At 49.5% G+C, this 20,006-nt stretch overlaps 1 protein-coding gene across 4 annotated transcripts in view; it reads right to left on the bottom strand.

Annotated features, from left to right (window-relative positions):
- The window catches only part of Slc37a1 (solute carrier family 37 member 1), an 86,429-nt gene that overhangs the window by 50,569 nt on the left and 15,854 nt on the right, over positions 1–20,006 (bottom strand). For all 4 annotated transcript variants that reach the window (XM_045151060.1, XM_045151063.1, XM_045151061.1 and 1 more), the window contains exons 2-3: positions 18,275–18,492; positions 8,363–8,444 (exon numbers count right to left, since the gene is read on the bottom strand). In XM_045151060.1, the coding sequence (XP_045006995.1) occupies positions 8,363–8,444; positions 18,275–18,330 (138 nt within the window). In that variant the 5' untranslated portion in view covers positions 18,331–18,492. The remainder of the gene's footprint in view (positions 1–8,362; positions 8,445–18,274; positions 18,493–20,006) is intronic.

Here is a 20,006-nt window from a genome sequence, read left to right as displayed (position 1 = left end):
TTCTGTCTCTCAAAAAAAAAAAAAAAAAAAAAAAGTGCCAAGTGTAATGGCACATGCCCTTAATCCCAGCACTTGGGAGGCAGAGGTGGGAGGATTGTTTTGAGTTCAAAGCCAGCCTGAGACTACATAGTGAATTCCAGGTCAGCCTGGGCTACAGTGAGACCCTATCTCAGAAAAAAACAAAAAAATAAAAATAAAAAAGTTTAGGCCTATAGAGATGTCTCAGCAGTTAAAGGGCCTTGATTGCAAAACCTGATGACTCAGGTTTGAATCCCCAGTACCCATATAACATAAAGCCAAATGCACATGCAAGAGGCTCTGGCACACCCATTTTTTTTCTCTCTCTCAAATAAATATATAAAAATATGTTTAAAAGGCTGGAGAGATGGCTTAGCAGTTGATTGCTTGCCTGTGAAGCCTAAGGACCCCTGTTCAAGGCTCGATTCCCCAGGACCCACGTTAGCCAGATGCACGAGGGGGCGCACGCGTCTGGAGCTCGTTTGCAGTGGCTGGAAGCCCTGGTGCGCCCATTCTCTCTCTCTCTGTCACTCTCAAATAAATTTTTTTTTTTTTTAAAAAAAGGAAAATAGTATGTTGTGCACAATCTTTAAAAAGAATTTTAAAAAGTTTATACTGACATCCCTTTTTAGTATGGGTGCTTATTTTATGAGAGTCAGTTACCTATTTGTAGCTGCAACAAAACCCCTGAGAAAACGAGGAAGGAAGACTTTATGTTGGCTCACGTTTGCATAGGGCTCTACCCAGAGTAGGCTGGTTCCACGTCACTGGGCCTGTGGTGAGGCTCAGTATCACGGTGGAAGAGGGTGGTGGAGAGAGCTGTTCAGCCCATGGCAAGCAGGAAAACCAGCAAAGACTAGAAAAGACCAGGGCAGGATAATTTCTCTCTGAATTGGTGTTGGACTTTAATCAATTGAAATGTATTTCTGTACCACAATGTAAGCTTCAATAAAAGTTTCCTTAATTAATTATCTAGTAAAAAAAAAAAAAAAAAAAGAAAAGACCAGGGCAGGATATGTCCTTCCAAGACACACCCCCAAGCGACACACCACCTCCAGCCAGACCCCACCTTCCAAGGTCCTCTACCTCCTATTTGTTCATTCAGCTTTGAATCTAGCAATGGATTAATCCACTGATAGGTCTTGGCCATTGTGACCTACCCCTTAATCATTTCAGCATCTCTTGACCAACCAAATTGACAAGATGGCTCACCACCCATCACAGAGTGATGGTCTTAGCACCAAAACAAACAAACAAACAAAAACAAGTAAGCTATGCTTTCCCCATCATCTGCCAAGTATTTCATATTGCCTATTCTATTCTATTTGATCATTTTTGTCTCTTCTCAGGTTAACACCCTAATAACTTGACTATGGTATTTCAAAATGTTAATTTTTTAATATTTTATTTTTATTTATTTGAGAGAGAAAGGGGCAAAGAGAGAGAGAGAGAGAGAGAGAGAGAGAGAGAATGGGTGTGTCTGGGTCTCCAGCCACTGCAAATGAACTCCAGATGTATGCACCACCTTGTGTTTCTGGCTTATGTGGGTCCTGGGTCCTTTGGCTTTATAGGCAAGTGCCTTAACTGCTAAGCTATCTCTCCAGCCCCCAAAAGTTGGTTTTTAATACTTTATTCTATTTTATAAAAATTATCTTTTGGAGGAGACATAAAGGGTAGAGAAAGGAAGGGAGGAGGATACTTAATAGGTTGATATTGTATATATGTAATTACAATGATTGTAATGGGGAGGTAATATGATGGAGAATGGAATTTCAAATGGGAAAGTGTGGGGGTGGGGAGGGAGGGAATTACCATGGGATATATTTTATAATCATGGAAAATGTTAATAAAAATTTTTTTAAAAATTATCTTTTGGGCCAGGGAGATGACTCAATAGTTCAAGGTACTTGCTCACGAAACCTGAGAGCCTGGGTTCAATTCCCCAGCACTCATGTAAAGCCAGATGATGGCACATATATGTGGAGTTCATAAAACGTTAGGATCATTTTATTCAGCTGAACATCTCATTGCTGAGCTTTTCATAGGAGATGTGTTCTGCTCACAGTTCACACATTGGCACAGGAAACACTGGAACTTTCCAGACAGCTTCCTTGACACTGCTGGCCCTTCAGACTTCTGTCCCGAGAGCTTGACCACTGTCCTCTGTGTGGGCAGACTACTGCCCACCCTTGTACGCGAACCAGTCCATGTCACCTGGGATGGCTTGGCTCCAGGGATGGACATTGCAACTTAGCTTCCAGAGGAACCACTTGTTTGTGGTTCCTGCTCGGGCTCAGCCCAGGGGCATTGAGTCCTGTTTAAATGTCCAACGCCAGCAGAGTCTTGTGTCACAAGGCCCAGCTCCGGGGCAGCAAGAGAAGGGACAAGGTACCTTGCTAACCTGCTTTTATTTTATTTTTTTTAAATTAATTAATTAATTAATTTATTTATTTGAGAGCGACAGACACAGAGAGAAAGACAGATAGAGGGAGAGAGAGAATGGGCGCGCCAGGGCTTCCAGCCTCTGCAAACTAACTCCAGACGCATGCGCCCCCTTGTGCATCTGGCTAACGTGGGACCTGGGGAACCGAGCCTCGAACCGGGGCTTCACAGGCAAGCGCTTAACCGCTAAGCCATCTCTCCAGGCCCTGTTCTTATTTTTAACATTTATTTATTTTTTATTTTTATTATTTTTTTGTTTGTTTGTTTTTTCGAGGTAGGGTCTCACTCTGGTCCAGGCTGACCTGGAATTAACTCTGTAGTCTCAGGGTGGCCTTGAGCTCACGGCGATCCTCCTACCTCTGCCTCCTGAGTGCTGGGATTAAAGGCGTGCGCCACCACACCCGGCTAACATTTATTTATTTATTTGACAGAGAAACAGGGGGAGAGAGGGAGAGAATGGGCGCTCCAGGGCCTCCAGCCACTGCAGACTCCTTGTACATCTGGCTAACGTGGGTCCTGGGGAATCAAACCTTGGTCCTCTAGCTTTGTGGGCAAATGCCTTAAATGCTAAACCATCCCTCCAGCCCATGCTTTTTTTTGTTGTTGTTGTTGTTTTTGAGTTAAGTTCTCACTCTAGCCCAGAATTCACTCTGTAGTCTCAGGCTGGCCTTGAACTCACACTGATCCTCCTGCCTCTGCCTCCAAGTGCTGGGATTAAAGGCTTGAATCATCATGCCTAGTTTATCAACATATTTTCAAAGATATTTAAATACATTTTTCTTTATTTGAAAGAGAGGGGGAGCTAGAGAAAAGAGGCAGATAGAGAATGGGCACGCCACTGCAAATAAACCCCAGATGCATGTACCACCTTGCGTATCTGGTTTACGTGGGTACTGGGGACTGGAACCTGGTCCTTATGCTTTGTAGGCAAGCGCCGTAACAGCTAAGCCATCTCTCCAGCCCACTTTTTTTTTTTTTGTTTTTTGTTTTTTGAGATAGGTTCTCATTCTAGCTCAGGCTGACCTGTAATTCACTATATCATCTCAGGGTGGCTTTGAGCTCATGGCGAATCCTCCTACCTCAGCCTCCCAAGTGCTGGGATTAAAAGCAAGCACCACCACGCCCAGCAGTTTTTTGGTTTTTTTTTTTTGTTTGTTTTTTGAGATAGGTTCTCATTCTAGCTCAGGCTGACCTGTAATTCACTATATCATCTCAGGGTGGCTTTGAGCTCATGGCGAATCCTCCTACCTCAGCCTCCCAAGTGCTGGGATTAAAAGCAAGCACCACCACGCCCAGCAGTTTTTTTTTTTTTTAATCAGAGAAAAACAAAATAAGCCGCTGGGAATTCAAGGCAAGTCCAACCTTGACCTGTTCGCTGTGTCGTTCTAGAAATGAATCACAGAACAGGAACCCATGCGTCTTCTCAACCCTGAGGGCTGACGTCAAGAAAGCTAATGCATTTGATTTTTGTTTTCTTTGTGGTGTTGTAGGAATTATTGGCCCCAGATGGTGAGTCACACGGTGCCTTCAGTCAACAGGACCATGACGGCTCCTAATGTCCTTAGTGTTATTTACAACCGGAGCTGTAGTATGTGGGCATTGCCTAAGGCAGTGTAAGGTCTCCGTTATCACATGCGGTTATGACACTTTTGTTTTTCTCACAAGGCAAAGCAGCCCACAGAACTTGGCATCAATCAGGCCACTCTATACCCAAACTTCAAACTCAAAACCAAAAATTCTGGGTGACGGGCTGGAGAGATGGCTTAGCTGTTAAGGCGCTTGCCTGCGAAGCCTAAGTGAGAGGGGGTACAGTTAGGGGGACTGGACCCCTGAAAGTAAAAAATGCAGGAAAGTCTGCACTTGCTAGAAATCAAAGGATCTGACTTCTTATCTCTTGCCTAGTTCCCTAGACCTGTTTTTCCGCAAACCAGGACCCTCTCCTAGGAGGGGGGTCTTTCATAGGATTTAAACATGGTGGCTGGTCAAGCTCAGCCCCTGGAACTTGGTGTCCAGGATGGCCTCTTCCTGAGATAGCCCCTAGCCGTAACCAACCAGCTGTCCCTTTGGGTCACCTGAGCCAGAAGACAGCCCACCACTATAAGGTTATGATTACCTTTGCAAGGGGAGGGCGGGCTCTGTGACCACTTGGGAACGTCCAGCTGTGGAGGAGCAGAAGGAAGAGCTCCCCTGGTCCTCACTCTCCACATGGGCTCTTTACTTCCTCCACCTCCCAAACATGGCAGGAGCTCCTGGAACTTTCTTTTCTTTCCAAGGTTTTCTCACCCCTGCTCCACGTGGGATCTCTAGCCACGTGGGTGCCTTTCCGTGGCCCTGTTCTTTCCTCCATAAATATAACTTAATAATTATCCTCAGTCTTTTTTAAAGTATTTATTTATTTATTTGAGAGAGAGAGAAAGAAAGAGGCAGAGAGAAAGAGAGAATGGATGCACCAGGGTCCAGACACTGCAAATGAACTCCAGACACATGCGCCCCCTTGTACATCTGGCTTACGTGAGTCCTGGGGAATCAGACTGGGGTCCTTAGGCTTTGCAGGCAAATGCCTTAACTGCTAAGCCATTTCCCCAGCCCCTCAGTCTTTCTTTAAGTTCAATTCTTTGATTAAAATTAGAATTGATTCCCCAGGACCCACGTACAGCAGGTGCGCAAGGTGGCACATGCATCTGGAGTTCATTTGTAGCAGCTGGAGGGCCTTGGCATGCCCGTTCTCTTCCAAAGTCTCTCTGAAATAAAGTTAATAAAAAATAATAAAAAAGTAATAAACAAGCCTAGGGGTTAGGGTTCAAGGACATTCCTGGAGCCCAGGCACCATGTTTACATAAGGACCCAGGTTTAATTCCCCAGTACCCACATAAGCCAGATGCTCAAGGTGGCACATGGGTCTGAAATTTGTTTGCAGTGGCTGGAGGTTCTGACATGCCCATTCTCTCTCTTGCTCTATCTGACTCTCTCTTTCAAATAAATAAATAAATAAAAATACTTTTTAAAAAAAATTCTGGGTGTTGGGCTGGAGAGATGCCTTAGTGGTTAAGGTTAAGGATCCCAGTTCGATTCTCCAGGACCCATGTAAGCCAGATGCACAAAGGGGCACATGCATCTGGAGTTTGTTTGCAGTGACTGGAGGCCCTGGCAAGCCCATTCTCTCTCTGTCTCTTTCTCTCTCTCAAATAAATAAATAAAGTGTTAAAAAAAATTCTGGGTGTCAAAGGAAACTGGGGCGAGGTGCTGTCCATATGGAAGTAGTTCAGTGTCAGGGAGACCCTGAGGCAGAGAGGCTAGGAGCAGAGAGCCTGGAGTCAGGGGAGCTGTGTAGAACCCCTCCAAGTGAGACCTAGCCTTGTGAGGGAGTCAGGCTTCCTGAACTGGCTCCCTCCCGAGGACAGTGCCAGGCTGCTGTGAGGACCACGTGTGACAGGTAGGGAACACAAGTGCCCTGGCATAGCACTGGGATCACTGAGTGCGCGCGACCGCGTCTTACTTACAAATTCCGACCTAAGTGGGGACCAAGAATCTCTTCCTTGGTATCCTAAGGGACACCAGAGGCAAGGGAGGTGTGACCGTGAATCATGGTCACACCCCTTCCTGGCAAACTAGGGACCCCCGTGGTCATCAGGCAGAGTCCAAGGCCATATCCTGTCCCCAAGACCCTGCGGTGGCCAGCCTCATCTTCCTCACCTGTGTCCCACATGTGGCACTCTGCTGATGCCTCGACCCTCCATTGCTACCTGAGGCAGTACCAGCCCATCGCCCAGACCCAACCTTGTCAGCAAGATCCTGGAGCCCCAGCATTGGTCTCCCCAGTCCTTGGCACTCACTCTCTACCATGTCTGCGGTTTGCCATCTTCTTGAGCGGCGTGTGGACTTCTCTGACCGGGAAGATCAGCAGCCGCAGCATTCCAATGTCCAGGGTCGGTCTTGACACTCACATGGCAGCCCCTGTGCTGCCTGAGGTGGTTTGAATGGATGTCCCCCAGTACCCAGGAATTTCATTCAAGTTTGTAACCTGGCTGGAGGAGGTCTTACTGGAGGCAGATCTGAATTCCGGTCGAAAACATGCAAAGTGCCTGAGTTGTGCCTGAAGTGAGCTTGCTTGCTTTTGGTGGCGGTTGATTTTCTCTCTGTCTCCAGGCACGGGCCTGTGAAAGAGGAGCCAACTTCTTCTGCCATTATGGAACCTCCCTTGTCTGTAGGCTTCAATAAATCCCTTCTTCCTCCCATAAAGTGTGTCTGGCCCGGGGGTTCATCCTAGCAACATGAGGCTGACTGCTACATTACCCCCTAGCTTTTTTGAAAACTATGTTCTTGGGTTGGAGAGATGGTTTAGTGGTTAAGCGCTTGGCTGTGAAGCCTAAGGACCCAGGTTCGAGGCTCGATTCCCCTGGACTCACGTTAGCCAGATGCACGAGGGGGCGCACGCGTCTGGAGTTCGTTTGCAATGGCTGGAAGGCCTGGTGTGCCCATTCTCTCTCTCTTTCTGCCTTTCTCTCTATCTGTTGCTCTCAAATAAATAAATAAATGAATGAACAACAAAAAAAACTAAAGGTCTCCCAATGTCTCCAGAGGCAGTGACATGTAAGGCATGGAACACGCCTGGGTGTCAGGCAATGAAAGCTCAGCACCCGCTAAGAGATTGCAAGAAGGCTACTAGGCTGGCCTGAAGCGGCCGCCGCATGGCATCGGCTCCTGGAAACCTTTGGGGAGAGCTGCCCATGCTAGCTGTGAGCGTCACAGTGCCAGTCTTTGGTGGCTGCCAATTGCTACAAGATGAGCAAAGGCACCGGAGCCATAAAGGGCTGGTCTTGGCACAGGACCACTTCCTTGTTCCTCCTGTGATAGGCAAAAGCCATTCGCACCTGTGGCCGGTCCCTAGGTAAGGTGGGTGAGGTGACGACTATTATGGGGACTCAGAGGCTGGTGGGCCAGCTGTTCCACAGCTCCCTGCCACCCACCAGCTCTCCAGGGCACACTCAGTGTCTCAGAGCCACAGACCCGCCACCAGCCAGGTACAGGTTCAAATCACACCAGGGGTCAGAACAAACAGTAGAATACTTTAAGACAGGATGCACAAGGCTGGGCGTGGTAGCACACACGCCTTTAATCCCAGCACTCAGGAGGCAGAGGAAGGAGGATCGTTGTTAGTTCAAGGCCACCCTGAGACTACATAGTGAATTCCAGGTCAGCCTGAACCAGAGTGAGACCCTAACTCAAAAATAAAAAATAAAAATAAAAATTGGATACACAAGTTAAGATAATTTACACAGTATCAATATTCAACCACGGGCAGTTAAAGCCCTTGTCTGCAAAGCCAAAGGACCCACATTTAATTCCCCAGGACCCATGTAAGCCAGATGCACAAGGTGGCACATGCATCTAGAGTTCATTTGCAGCAGCTGGAGGTCCCAGTGTGCCCATTTTCTCTATTTACCTCATTCTCTATCTTTCTCTCTCAAATAAATAAATAAAATATTTAACCATGCTTGAGAATTCTGGAACTGTATACTAATGGAAATACACTATCTCTGCCTCTAAAATTATGAAGTCTAAAACAGTCAAAGATTTGAATTTCTGCCAGGCGGGGTGGCGCACGCCTTTAATACTAGCACTTGAGAGGCAGAGGTAGGAGGATTGCCATGAGTTCAAAAGCACCCTGAGACTACATGGTAAGTTCCAGGTCTAGAGTGAAACCCTACCTCGAAAAACAAAACAAATAAAATAAAAAATTTAAAAAGTGAATTTCTGTAAAGAAAAGCTGAAAATCTACTACAGCAGTTAAATATGGGTCTCTTTACAGTATCTTTTCTCCATCAATCCTTTCAGCTTCCCCAGTGACCAGTCACTAGAGGTGACTGGGAGGACAGAAACAGGCGGCTCTGGCCCCTCTTACCTTCACGATGCTGATGGGCTTGCGAGACAAGTGGAAGCTTGCGTACAGCAGGAAGGTCAGCGCGAAGATGAAAGCTCGGTACCTGAGACACAAGGGCGGGCGCTGAGGTGCTGGGTGAGGCCCGGAGCACGCGGCGCGGCGTGCCCACGCTCCCGGACATCACTGGGCACGCAGTTCTGTTCTCATCACAAGGACAGTGTTGCTGCAGCGTTAGGACACTAAAAATCACACCGCTCTCCTGGTCTAAACGGAGACACTTGAAGCTGTAAGCCAGCTTCTGCCCCCTTCCCTCAGCATGCAACACTTCCGACCCAGACCTGGCATTTCCACCCACGCCCAGCGATTCTCTAGTGGACACAGCCTGGATGTCTTAAAGAAAAAAATTTTTTTTTTAAATTTTTCAAGGTAGGGTCTCACTCTAGCCCAGGTTGACCAGGACCTCACTATGTAGTCTCAGGGTGGCCTTGAACTCATGGCGATCCTCCTACCTATGAGTGCCGTGATTAAAGGCATGCACCACCATGCCCGGCTTTAAAGAATTTTTTTCAAAAACAATTTTAGTATTTATTTATTTGAGAACACGAGAGAAGTAGGTAGGTGGGTGGAAGAGAAAATGAGCATACCAGGGTCTCCAACAGCTGCAAACAAACTCCAGACACAGTGTGCCCCCCCTGTGCATCTGGCTTAGGTGGGTCCTGGGGGATCAAATCTGGGTCCTTTGGCTTTGCAGGCAAGTGCCTTAACTGCTAAGCCATCTCTCCAGCCTATGTGTTTCTTTTGTTAATATATGTGTATGCATGTGGAGTTCTCTACTGATATTTTTTTGAAGGGAGGGTCTCACTCTAGCCCAGGCTGACCTAGAATTCATTATGTAGTCTCAGGGTAGCCTCACACTCACAGTGATCCTCCTACCTCTGCCTCCCAAGTACTGGGATTTTAGGGCATGTGGCACATGCCCAGCTATTCTGTCTTTGTTTTTTGAGAGAAACTCTCTCACTGAACCTGGAGCTCACTGATTTGGCAAGACTAACTGGTCAACCTCCCCAGTGCTGGGATTACAGGTGCATACCCCCATGCCTGACTTTTACGTGGGCGCTGGGGGCCTGAACTCAGGTTCTCACGCGTGTTGCAGCAAGCACTTTACCCACGGTCATCTCCGCAGCCTCCACCTTGGTGTCATCGAATTCCAACCAGTTCTGACATGCCCTACCTGCAGCCAGTGTCATCCGGCGGGTTGAGAGTTCCGTCCACAGACAACCACCACTTTGGGGTGTAGCTTGTTTCTGACTGGTTCTTCTGATGACAGGCTATATATACATGGGCGGTGGGGGGAGCAGGGGAAGAGGTCCCACAGCCTCTCGTTCAGGCTCAAAACTTGAGTGGCTCTCAGTGACCCAGGGAAACACTTTCTTGCATCTACCCATTAATGATGAGGAAAGTTACAAAAGGTGCAGGTAAGCAGCCAGTTGGGAAAGATGCAAGGGAGGTTGGGAGAGGACAGAAGCACCACGTCACGAGACGCCGCCCCATGCTTGGCCACCCATGGGCTCTGTTCACTTGTCCCTTTGGGTTTGGGTTTACAGAGCCTCATCAGATGTGACTGATCACTGGGGATCACCACAACCTTTGGCCCTCCCAGCGACAGGAGGGTAGTAGGCTGGCAAAGTCACTGCCTCTAATCTGAGTTGATTTTCTAGGCCACCTGCTCCCCACTCAGAAGACTCAGGAGCCACTGTTGTCTTGTTAGCATACAAAAAGACACGCCACTTAGAGATTCCAAGGATGTGGCAAGCAAGTGCTTTTAACCACTGAGCCATCTTTCCAGCTTCATTCCAAAGGTTTTAGGTGCTAGGGACCAGCAGCAGAGACTAAATATTTATTATTACATCACAATACCACATTCACTTGAAAAAAAATTATAGTGGGACATGGTGGTGCATGACTTTAATCCCAGCACTCTGGGAGGCCAACGTAGGAGGATCTCGGGGAGTTCAAGGCCAGCCTAAGCTTACAGAGTGAATTCCAGGCCAGCCTGGACTAGAGTGAGACCCTCCTTAAAAAAACTTAAAAACAAACAAACAAACAACAACTATAGTGACATCTAGGACTCAGGTGTCCCCTTACATGCAAAGTAGCTAGGCTGTACAGGGTAGCACCCTGACATGGAGGGCCATGTTTACCTTTGGCTCTTTGGTTTCTGGGTAGCCTTTCAGAACCGCTCAAGCAAGACACCCATGCAGCTGCATCCCTGACCTTCCAGGTGTCTCAGAAATGTTGGCAAGTTCTGAGGGACCCAGGACAGGAAGAGATTGCTCAGGAACAAGGGATCCCGGGCTAGGGAGGACGGGGGGGGGGGGGCAGGGAAAAGGGGCAGTTGGGGGCAGATGCCAGGTGGTTGGTTCTGTTCTGAACAGGGGAGGATCTCCTGGAGCCATGAGCCAGGCAGGAGGAAACTGCTTGATGAGACAGAGAAAAGGAAGTCCATCCAGGAAGCTCTGCTGTCCCAGGCACGCCCCCCCACCCCCACCCCCCAAACCATGCCTCCCGGCTCCTGCCCTGCCACGAGTTCAGGCTCTGCTCTCCCACCCACGGTGAATATCACACAGATGAGTGAGCCGCTTGCTCTGTCTACCTTCCCAGCCCACTGCAGACTGGGGTCACTTCCCCCTGTTACACACCCATGTTAAAAAAAAGTTTAAACGCTTTAATTAATTAATTAGAGAGAGAAAGAGGAACAGAGAAAGAGACAGTGAGAGAGAACGGGCACACCCAGGGCCTCCAGCCGCTGCAAATGAACTCCAGGCACATGTGCCACCTTGTACATCTGACTTATGTGGGTCCTGGGGACTTGAACCTGGGTCCTTAGGCTTCGCAGGTAAGCACCTTAATCACTAAGCCATCTCTCCAGCCCTGCATCCACATTTTTTATGAGTGTCGTGGTATGTGCTCATGTGTGTGCATATGTGTATATGGGTGCATGTATGTGTTTGTGTGGGTGTACGCTGGTGGAGGCCAGTGGATAACCTCATGTTTCATTCTCAAGATATTTTGTTCTGCGAAATTATTTTTATTCTATTTATTTGAGGGGGACAGAGAGAGAGAGAGAGAGAGAGAGAGAGAGAGAGAGCGAACGGGCACACCAGGGCCTTCAGCCACTGCAAACGAACTTCGGAAACATGCACCATCTCGGGTATTTGGCTTATGTGGGTTCTGGGGAATGGAACCTGGTTCCTTTGGCTTTGCAGGCAAGTGCCTTAACCACTAAGCCGTCTCTCCAGCCCCCAGTCTCTGGTATTTTGTCCACCTCTTTTAGAGACAGTGCTTCTTATTGACTTAGAGCTCCCCAAGTAGGCTGGCCAATGAGCCCAATAAATCTTTCTCTAACTCCCAGCACTGAAATTATGGCACATGTAGCCACAAGTCAGCATTTTCACAGGGGTCCTGGGGATGGGGCTCAGCTCCTCATGCTTGCAAGGCTTTGCTGGCAAGCACCTCAAATGAGGTAGCTCCCCAGCCAGCATCCTTATTATTATTATTTTTAACAACATAACTTTCTCCTTGAGGGAAGCTGTCTACAAGTGACACGGAATCCCAGAGTTCTATGAGTGCCTGCATTTGGCCATCAGCAAAAGCAGAAGTCAAGCAGGTATCTCTAGACTTAACACAAAAACAAGAAAATAAAGACTATTTCAGGAGGAAAAACAGGGTGGTGGTCGTGGGAGAAAAGAAGAGCCAAAGTGATCGGCAGGAACTTGCTAAGGAAGGAGGGACTATCCTGAGCACTCCACTTCCTAGTGAGGCCCACAGGGAGGGTTTTTCCAGGACTCTCACCCCAAAGGAAGAAAGTGAATCTCTGAGAGAGTGTTTAGAGTTGATCCCAGAGCTCAGGGGACAGAGCTCAATCTGCCCTGAAGGGGATTTGCTGAAGGCCAGGCCAGTCTGGGCTTCTGAGCACCTTCCGTGGGGCAGAGGGCAGGCTAAGCAAGCAGAGACCCTCAGCTCCTGAGCTCCACCCACCCCACAGCCAGACTCTAGTCTCTCCGCTGACACTTTCTCCAAGAGCGCACAGAGCAGGGTAGCCTGTGGGGGACCCTCACCTGCCCCAGGGCAGGACCCCCTGTTCCAACCTCCATGAGAAGCATGCTCGCTCTATCACTTCCCAACTCTGGCTTAGGAGCCAGCGGTGGCTCCTGGTCGTAGATCTTGCAGCTCAAAGCCTGGTTTAGGATTTCAAGAGCAGATGGGTGGCTCCGTGGCCTTAGGCTCTGACCTTCCGCCCTCTGCCTCAAAGCCAGAATTGAAACTCTTTTTCTGGTGAGGATAAGGGCCACCAGCATTCCTGGATCTGGGTCCTCAAGGTGTCTGGGGGTGAAGTGGCAACAGCCATTATTGGCCCCACCCCCTCTACCTGGCCTTTCTGCAGGCAGGGGCCTCCCAGGACAGCCCCTCACTAGTGCTGATGGGATCCCATAAACCCAGAGCTCTGCACAAGGAGGGCAGTGCCTCTGGATCCCATAGTCCTTTCTGGAGGGCAGCGAGGCACCTTCAGGAATTTAGGGAGAGTGACCCCCCAAAGGCACAGGGCTGCCTTATCAGTTGGGGTGAAGGGTGAAATTGTACAGAATCTCCCAGAGACAGACGAGGAAACCCTATCTTTACCCAGCTGGTGCCAGACCTTCCTGCCTCCTCCATTTCCAAATCTGCCTTTCCTCAGCTTCCTCCCAGAACGGGGGTGAGGGAGATGCCACAGGTTGGGCTTCCCTCTGCAGGAAGGTCTGACGGAAGCAGCTGGTGCCATTTGCACCCTGCCTGGCCTCCCAGGCAAGCCGACTCCTTCCTTCCGTGGAATCATCCCGGCCTATGGGACAACACTGGCCTATGTGACTGAGGACCCTGCAGGACTCTCTGGAGTCCTTGTTCCACTGGGTAACTGTCTCCACCTTGTCTCTTCACTAGTTATGAAGCAGGAGTCCAGGACAGCTGTTTCCGACCATCCACGCTGGCGGGCTGGAGCAGGTCCTCCAGAAAGTTACGTCCAGTAGCAGCTTTGGAATGTGAACTTATTTACAAAGAGGATCCTTGCCGGGGGCGTGGTGACGCACACCTTTAATCCCAGCACTTGGGAGGCAGAGGTAAGAGGATCGCTACGAGTTTGAGGCCACCCTGAGACTCCATAGTGAATTCCAGGTCAGCCTGGCCTACAGACTCTACATCGAGAAACAAAAGAGAAAAAAAAGAGGAAAGGAGGGAAGAGGGTTGGAGAGATGGCTTAGCAGTTAAGGCGCTTGCCTGCAAGGCTGAAGGACCCTGGTTTGATTCCTCAGGATCCACATAAGCCAAATGCAGATGGCGCATGCATCTGGAGCTCCTTTACAGAGGCTGGAGGCCGTGGTGCACCCATTCATTCTCTCTCTCTCTCTCTGTCCTCTCCTTCTCTTTCATAAATAAAAACAAATATTTTAGCCAGGCGTGGTTGGGCACACCTTTAATCCCAGCACTCGGGAGGCAGAGGTAGGAGGATTCCCATGAGTTCGGGGCCACCCTGAGACTCATAGTGAATTCCAGGTCAACCTGGGCTAGAGTGAGACCCTCCCTCGAAAAACCAAAAAAAAAAAAAAAAAAGATAAATAAATATTTAAAAAAAGAAAGAGGTCTTTGATGATGTACTTAGAGAGATCATATAGTTGAGGGTGGTCATAAATCCAGTGACTAGTGTCCCCCTGAAAAGACGAAAAGACACACAGAGCCAGAGGAGGAGGAAGGTGTGATGCCAGGACCTGGGGCCACATCAGGAACCGGAAGAGGCAGGAAAGGTGCCTTCTGGCGGTCGGACGGGCCGAGGCCCCGCAGACACTTGTTTGGGACTTCCGGCCGCTAGAACTGCGAGGGAACAGATGTGCTGTGTTTTGAGACACCAACTTCATGGTACTTTGTATGATGCTCCAGAAGAGGAATGCGGTCCCTCTGTTTCTGTTGGGTGATTTATGAACAAAGCAAATGCGATGGAAATAAACTGTCTCATTGTTTTCTTGCCGTGCAAAGCTTGCGTTGGCAGTCGCGTGAACTGTGAAAATCGTGTTTGGGCTAACCCCAAGTTTCTAGCAAAAAAAAAAAAAATCCCAATGATGCTAGCCTCCAGATGTACCTGCAGACTCCCCATAGGTGGGTCTCATGGTTTAGATGCAAAATGTCCCTCGCTGGTTCATGGGTTTGAACACTTGGTAGACAGCTGGAGACACTGTTTGTTGTGGGGTAGAACATTTAGGAGGTGAGGCCTGGCTGGAGTAAGCCGATGGGACAGCATAAAAGACACTGTATGAAGCTGGGTGTGGTGGTGCACGCTTTTAATCCCAGCACTCGGGAGGCAGAGGTAGGAGGATCACTGTGAGTTTGAGGCCACCCTGAGACTACATGGTGAATTCCAGGTCAGCCTGGGCTAGAGTGAGACCCTACTTTAAAAAACAAAAACAACAACAACAAAAGATGCTGGGGGCATGGCACAGTGGACAAAACAATTACCCTGCAAGCGTGAGTACCTGAGTTCAGATCCTCAGAACCCACAGAAACCACGTGCTCTGGTCCGCTTCTGGAATCCCAGTGCGCCACCAGCAAGATGGAAGGTGGAAAAAGAATTGCCTGGAAGCTTGTGGACCAATGAGTCTCATGAACAAATATGTGAATAAGGACTTCAAAGAAGGTGAGAACTTCTGACATCCATCTGCACGTGCCCACACTCATGAACGTGCATACACGCGCGTGCACACACTAATACACAAACAAAACTGCTGCCTGCCTTGGTAAAACCACCACTGTCCTCTCTAAGCAGTGAACGGGGAATTTGTGGGAACACTGTGAGGTGACGGAGATGGGCCAATCAACAAACTGTTCTGTGATACGCCTTCACCGAGGCCCAGGGCCTCTACCGCATCTCTGGGTGGCAGCGCCAGCTCCTGGCAGCTGGCCTCCTGGGGACAGAGGTGCTCTGCTCCCGCTCGATGGCTCCCACACTCGGTTACATCGGTGGTAGTGCTGTGAGCTTTCACAGGCAGTGGGCACCATCCACTGTTGGTATCCACCACAGGCCATCTCAGGTTGACCTACATCGGGTCAGCCAGCAACCATCCCTTTGTCTTTACCCAAGCATGGCCTCATTTCCTGGCATCCCACGGCAGCATTCCAGACCCATCTTTGGCTTTTCCTGCCAGGGGAGGCAGGAGTGTTTCTGCATGGCGCTGGCTCCTGCCAGCAGGATGTGACACACACACCAGGAACCAGGGGCATGTGCTGAGCTGCGGCTGCTATTCCAAGGCCTCAGTGGGTGCACTGGGGCCCAGGTACCAATGTGACCCTGAGGATCGCTGCTCGCCTCTCACCTTCCCCACAGAGCCTGCAGCTCCCCTCCCGCCCCTGAGAAAACGGCCTTTCTACACCTGCCAAGAAGCTGCAGCCTGATGAGCAAATGCCAGGCTTCTCTACAACAAGTCTATAAAACTCAGGCTTGCGCCTTTCAACAATGCCAAAGTCATGCAAGAGAGAAAGGGCAGGGGCCTTTCCAGACGACAGGGGACAACACCCACAGGACAACTAGGTGTCCCGAGTAGCCCTGCATGGGGTCCTGGACAGGAAGAACCTATGCAGACCTTACCAGACACCTGATAAAGCACCAGTGTCTTTCATTGTTATTATTATTATTATTTATTTATTTATATTTTTTTTGTTTTTTTGAGGCAGGTCTCATTCTAGCCCAGGCTGACCTGAAATTCACTCTGTAGTCTCAGGGTGGCCTTGAACTCACAGCAATCCTCCTACCTCTGCCTCCCAAGGGCTGGGATTAAAGGTGTTCGCCACCACACCTGGCTGTGCAGTATCCTACAGCTTGTAAATTTCCTGATTTTCATTGTTATAAGTTATTCAAAAGATATATTTTTTAAATCTTTAGTCCTGGGGATTGAAACCCAGGGTCTCAACATACCAGATAAGCAAGCACTCCACCATTGAGCTACATGCCCAACCTATAAGAACATCTTATATATAAAAAACATATATACAGCTGGGCATGGTGGCGCATGCCTTTAATCCCAGCACTCGGGAGGCAGAGGTAGGAGGATCACCGTGAGTTCGAGGCCACCCTGAGACTACACAGTGAATTCCAGGGTGACCTGAGCTAGAGTGAGACCCTACCTCGAAAAAGATAAAAAAATAAAATAAAATAAGATATATATACATACAAATGTTTAGGAAAAAAAAAAAGCATGATGAAGCCAGGCATGGTGACTCATGCCTTTAAGCCCAGCTCTCAGGAAGCTGAGGTGGGCAGATTGCCGTGAGTTCAAGGCTTGGTTGGTCAACATAGTGACTTCAGGACAGCATAGGCTAGAGTGAGACCTTGACTCAAAAGAAACAAAATAAGAAATGGAAAAAAAAAAAAAGGTATAATGTCTGCAACATACATTTATGAGCAGAAGAAGCAAATGAGGCAAAATCTGAACAATCTGTTCTAAATGTGGGTTCGCATTCTTAAAAATAATCTCTGTGAACCCAAAATATATCATCACAAAACTTCAAACTGGTCAATGGAAGTGTTTAAGGGGCCATGGCTGGATCTGCAGCAGGTATCAAATGAGAGTCAACAGGGGAAGTGACTGCACATGTTTTCTAACTGAACCCAAGAGACACAGTGGACAGTCCACCATCACGCAGACGCCACAGGGGTGTGGAGCCCCAGATGGGTCTGCATGCTGTGGGCGAGGGGTCAAAATGTGCCACTGAGGAATGCATATCAGTTTGAGAAGAAGTCTGTAGAAATGGTTAAGCCTCTTATCTGCATAAAAGCAGAGTCTCCCAAAAGACCCTGCAAGCACCCACCGGGAAGAGGAATTCTTGTCTCCACCACCAGCAGGAGCATGCCATGAGCTCCTTCCCACCTGTTCTCTCAAGGCCCACGCTTCCTTCCAAAACCCCATCTGCCCTTCTCCTTCTTCCCCTCCCCATACTCAAGATGATAATAAGCCCTAAATTCTAAATGCCCTTTTGAGGCACATTTCTCTATGAGCTTGTGCACATGACTAAAACTTCCTTTCTTTCCCAAGTACTCAACATATTAATCTCAGCACAATGGGGCAGAGGTAGGTGGATCGCCATGAGTTCAAGGCCACCCTGAGACTGTATAGTTAATTCCAGGTCAGCCTTACCTAGAGTGAGACCCTACCTCAAAAAAAAAAAAAAAAAAAAGGTGGGAGAAGGGCTGAAGAGATGGCTTAGTGGTTAAGGTGTTTGCCTGCAAAGCTTAAGGACTCAAGTTCGATCCTCCAGGTCCCACGTAAACCAGAGGCACATGGTGGGGCATGCATCTGGAATTTGTTTGCAGCAGCTAGAGGCCCTGGCATGCCCAATCTTTCTCTCCCTCTCTCTGTCTCTAATAAATAAAAAAAATTTAAAACTAAAAGCAAAACAAAACAAGGTAGGAGGAAAGTTGTTCTTCCCTGGAATCAGAGGGCCGAGTGTGTCCTGGCACTTGTGTGCTCTCAGGTGTGGGGTTCATGGGTCCATGCAGCCGTGAGGAGGGGCCTCAGGGCAGAGCAGAAAGTTCTGTCTGGTCTGTAATGAACTGTGTCCATTTCCTCCTCTCTGAAAGTTCCACCCAGCCATGTCACTTGCGTGGGCTCAGAGTCGGGGTGCTGACTTACGCGTACCATTTCATAACCACCTCTCTGCAGGGACTGTGACTATTACAGAAGCCACCCAGGGGCCCAAGCGCAGGACTCAGCCTCCGGCGCAAAGGCGACAACTGTTGTCCCGGGCCTGCCGCCCACGTTCAGTAATGTAACGTGAGAGGACCTCTCCCGTTGACCACCCCACTCCCCTCACCCCACCCCACCCAGCACCCCGGAGAGCAGTCCCCCCAGAACTCACCACTGATCCCGAGAGAAGGAGACGAGGAAGCGGACGCCGGCGGGGAGTCGAGCCATTTACGTGGTTCCCGACCGACCTCGGAGGGAGCTCTGGTCCCCAAAATCAGATGCTTCATAGGTTAGGGCTCCTGCCTCCCTCTGGGGTCACATAGCCTGAAAACCCACAGCAAAGGCGTCCTACCAGGTCTTGTTCCCTCTTCTTTGCAGCAGGGGCCAGCTCTGTGAGAGAAAGGAGAGAGGCTCAAGTCTGTGGTCCTGACAGCACCTCTGAGACAGCCAAGAGCGCCAGTCACCGCATAGAGGGGCAGTGCCACCTGGGCCCGACCAAAGCTGCGCTGTGGCAGCTCCCCCGAGAGAGGCCGGGGTGGTCCCTCAGCCTCACTTGGTGTTTGATGTTCTGATGTGGCAGGGAAGGAGGTGGACACTCATCTAGACCTGAGGGCTCCTAGCGAGAAGCCCAGCCCACCTCTCTAGAACTGCAGATACTGCAGAGACGAGGCCTTCCCACGCTGGCTAGCATGTGCCCGGTTCTTTGAGCACACACTTGCTCGCTTCCACTCACTAAGCACAGGGCTACCTTTGAGCCGCATGAGGAAAGGGGCGTGGGCCCCGGGCAAAGTGGCAGATAGATTCAATGGCAGGCCACTTAGTCATGGCTTTGTAATGTGGCCACAATGTATCTAATGGCATGGGAATGAACTTCTGCTCTGATCTACCTCCAAGTTCTCCAGCTTCTGTGCTTACCTCCCTAGCCGTGGAAACTGAACTTACCCTGATGTTTGGGCTGAAGGAGGGCATGCTGGAAGGGACAGAGCAAGTCCTCTGAATTGATAAGGGCGGGGGGGGGGGGGGGCAGATGGGCCTGGTCTATCCCAAGCTCCAGCTCCAAACCACCCTCCTAGCTTATATTCCCAAGTCCCCGTGTCTTCCACACACGTCTACCCTCCTACTTCTAGGACAGGCGTGCGGAACTGGCATGCCCTGGGCTCGGGCTGTAGCTCAGTGGTGACGCAGCAGGCCAGTGGCTTTGGATTCCATCCCTCTGCCTAGAGTTCATTCCAGAAACCAGGGAGGTGCCATTTCCAGCCCAGCTGGGAGAGCTCCACCATTCCCGAGGCCCCATAGGGCCTTAGCAGGGGCCGTTCATTCCATAAAGAAAGTCACCTACTCTGTGTGGCTCTGCAGACGGTAAGCCCGGAGCGGTGGCTCTCTGTTTCCTCACTGTCCCCAGCTAAGATACTGCACCAATGGCTCGATGGTACCAACACTTATACAAAGAGATCCCCTGATCCAGGTCGTTCCTAGCCATGGACCAATCTAAATGGGGGGTGGGGGGGAGGTGCAGGTGAACTCCAGACAGGGTGGGGCTGCAGGCGCATGTTTGTCCCATTTTCTAGCTCAGAATAAGAGCAAGAGACTCTATGAAGCTGCATTCATGAATACTTGCAGCTCTCAGAAGGATCGGGCAGAACAGAGGCAAGTGGGAAGCCAGCCAGGGTTGTATAGTGAGTACTAGGCTGGCCTGGACTACATAGCAAGACTTCTCAAAACACACAAACAAACAAACAGAGGGTGGGGGGGAGAAGAAGGAACAAGAAGAGGAGGAGAGGAAGAAGGAGGAGGAGGGAAAGAAGGAGGAAGGAGAGGAGGAGGAGCTGGGGTCAGTGGGTAAGCACTTGTCACACGGCTCTGAATACCTCAGTTTGGATGGCCAGACCCCACTAAAAAGCCGA

This window comes from Jaculus jaculus, chromosome 5 (genome assembly GCF_020740685.1).
Source record: "Jaculus jaculus isolate mJacJac1 chromosome 5, mJacJac1.mat.Y.cur, whole genome shotgun sequence".
NCBI classification, from domain to species: Eukaryota; Metazoa; Chordata; class Mammalia; order Rodentia; family Dipodidae; genus Jaculus; species Jaculus jaculus.
The sequence above is the reverse complement of the archived record's forward strand: the minus strand, read 5'-3'. Positions and strand labels throughout refer to the sequence as shown.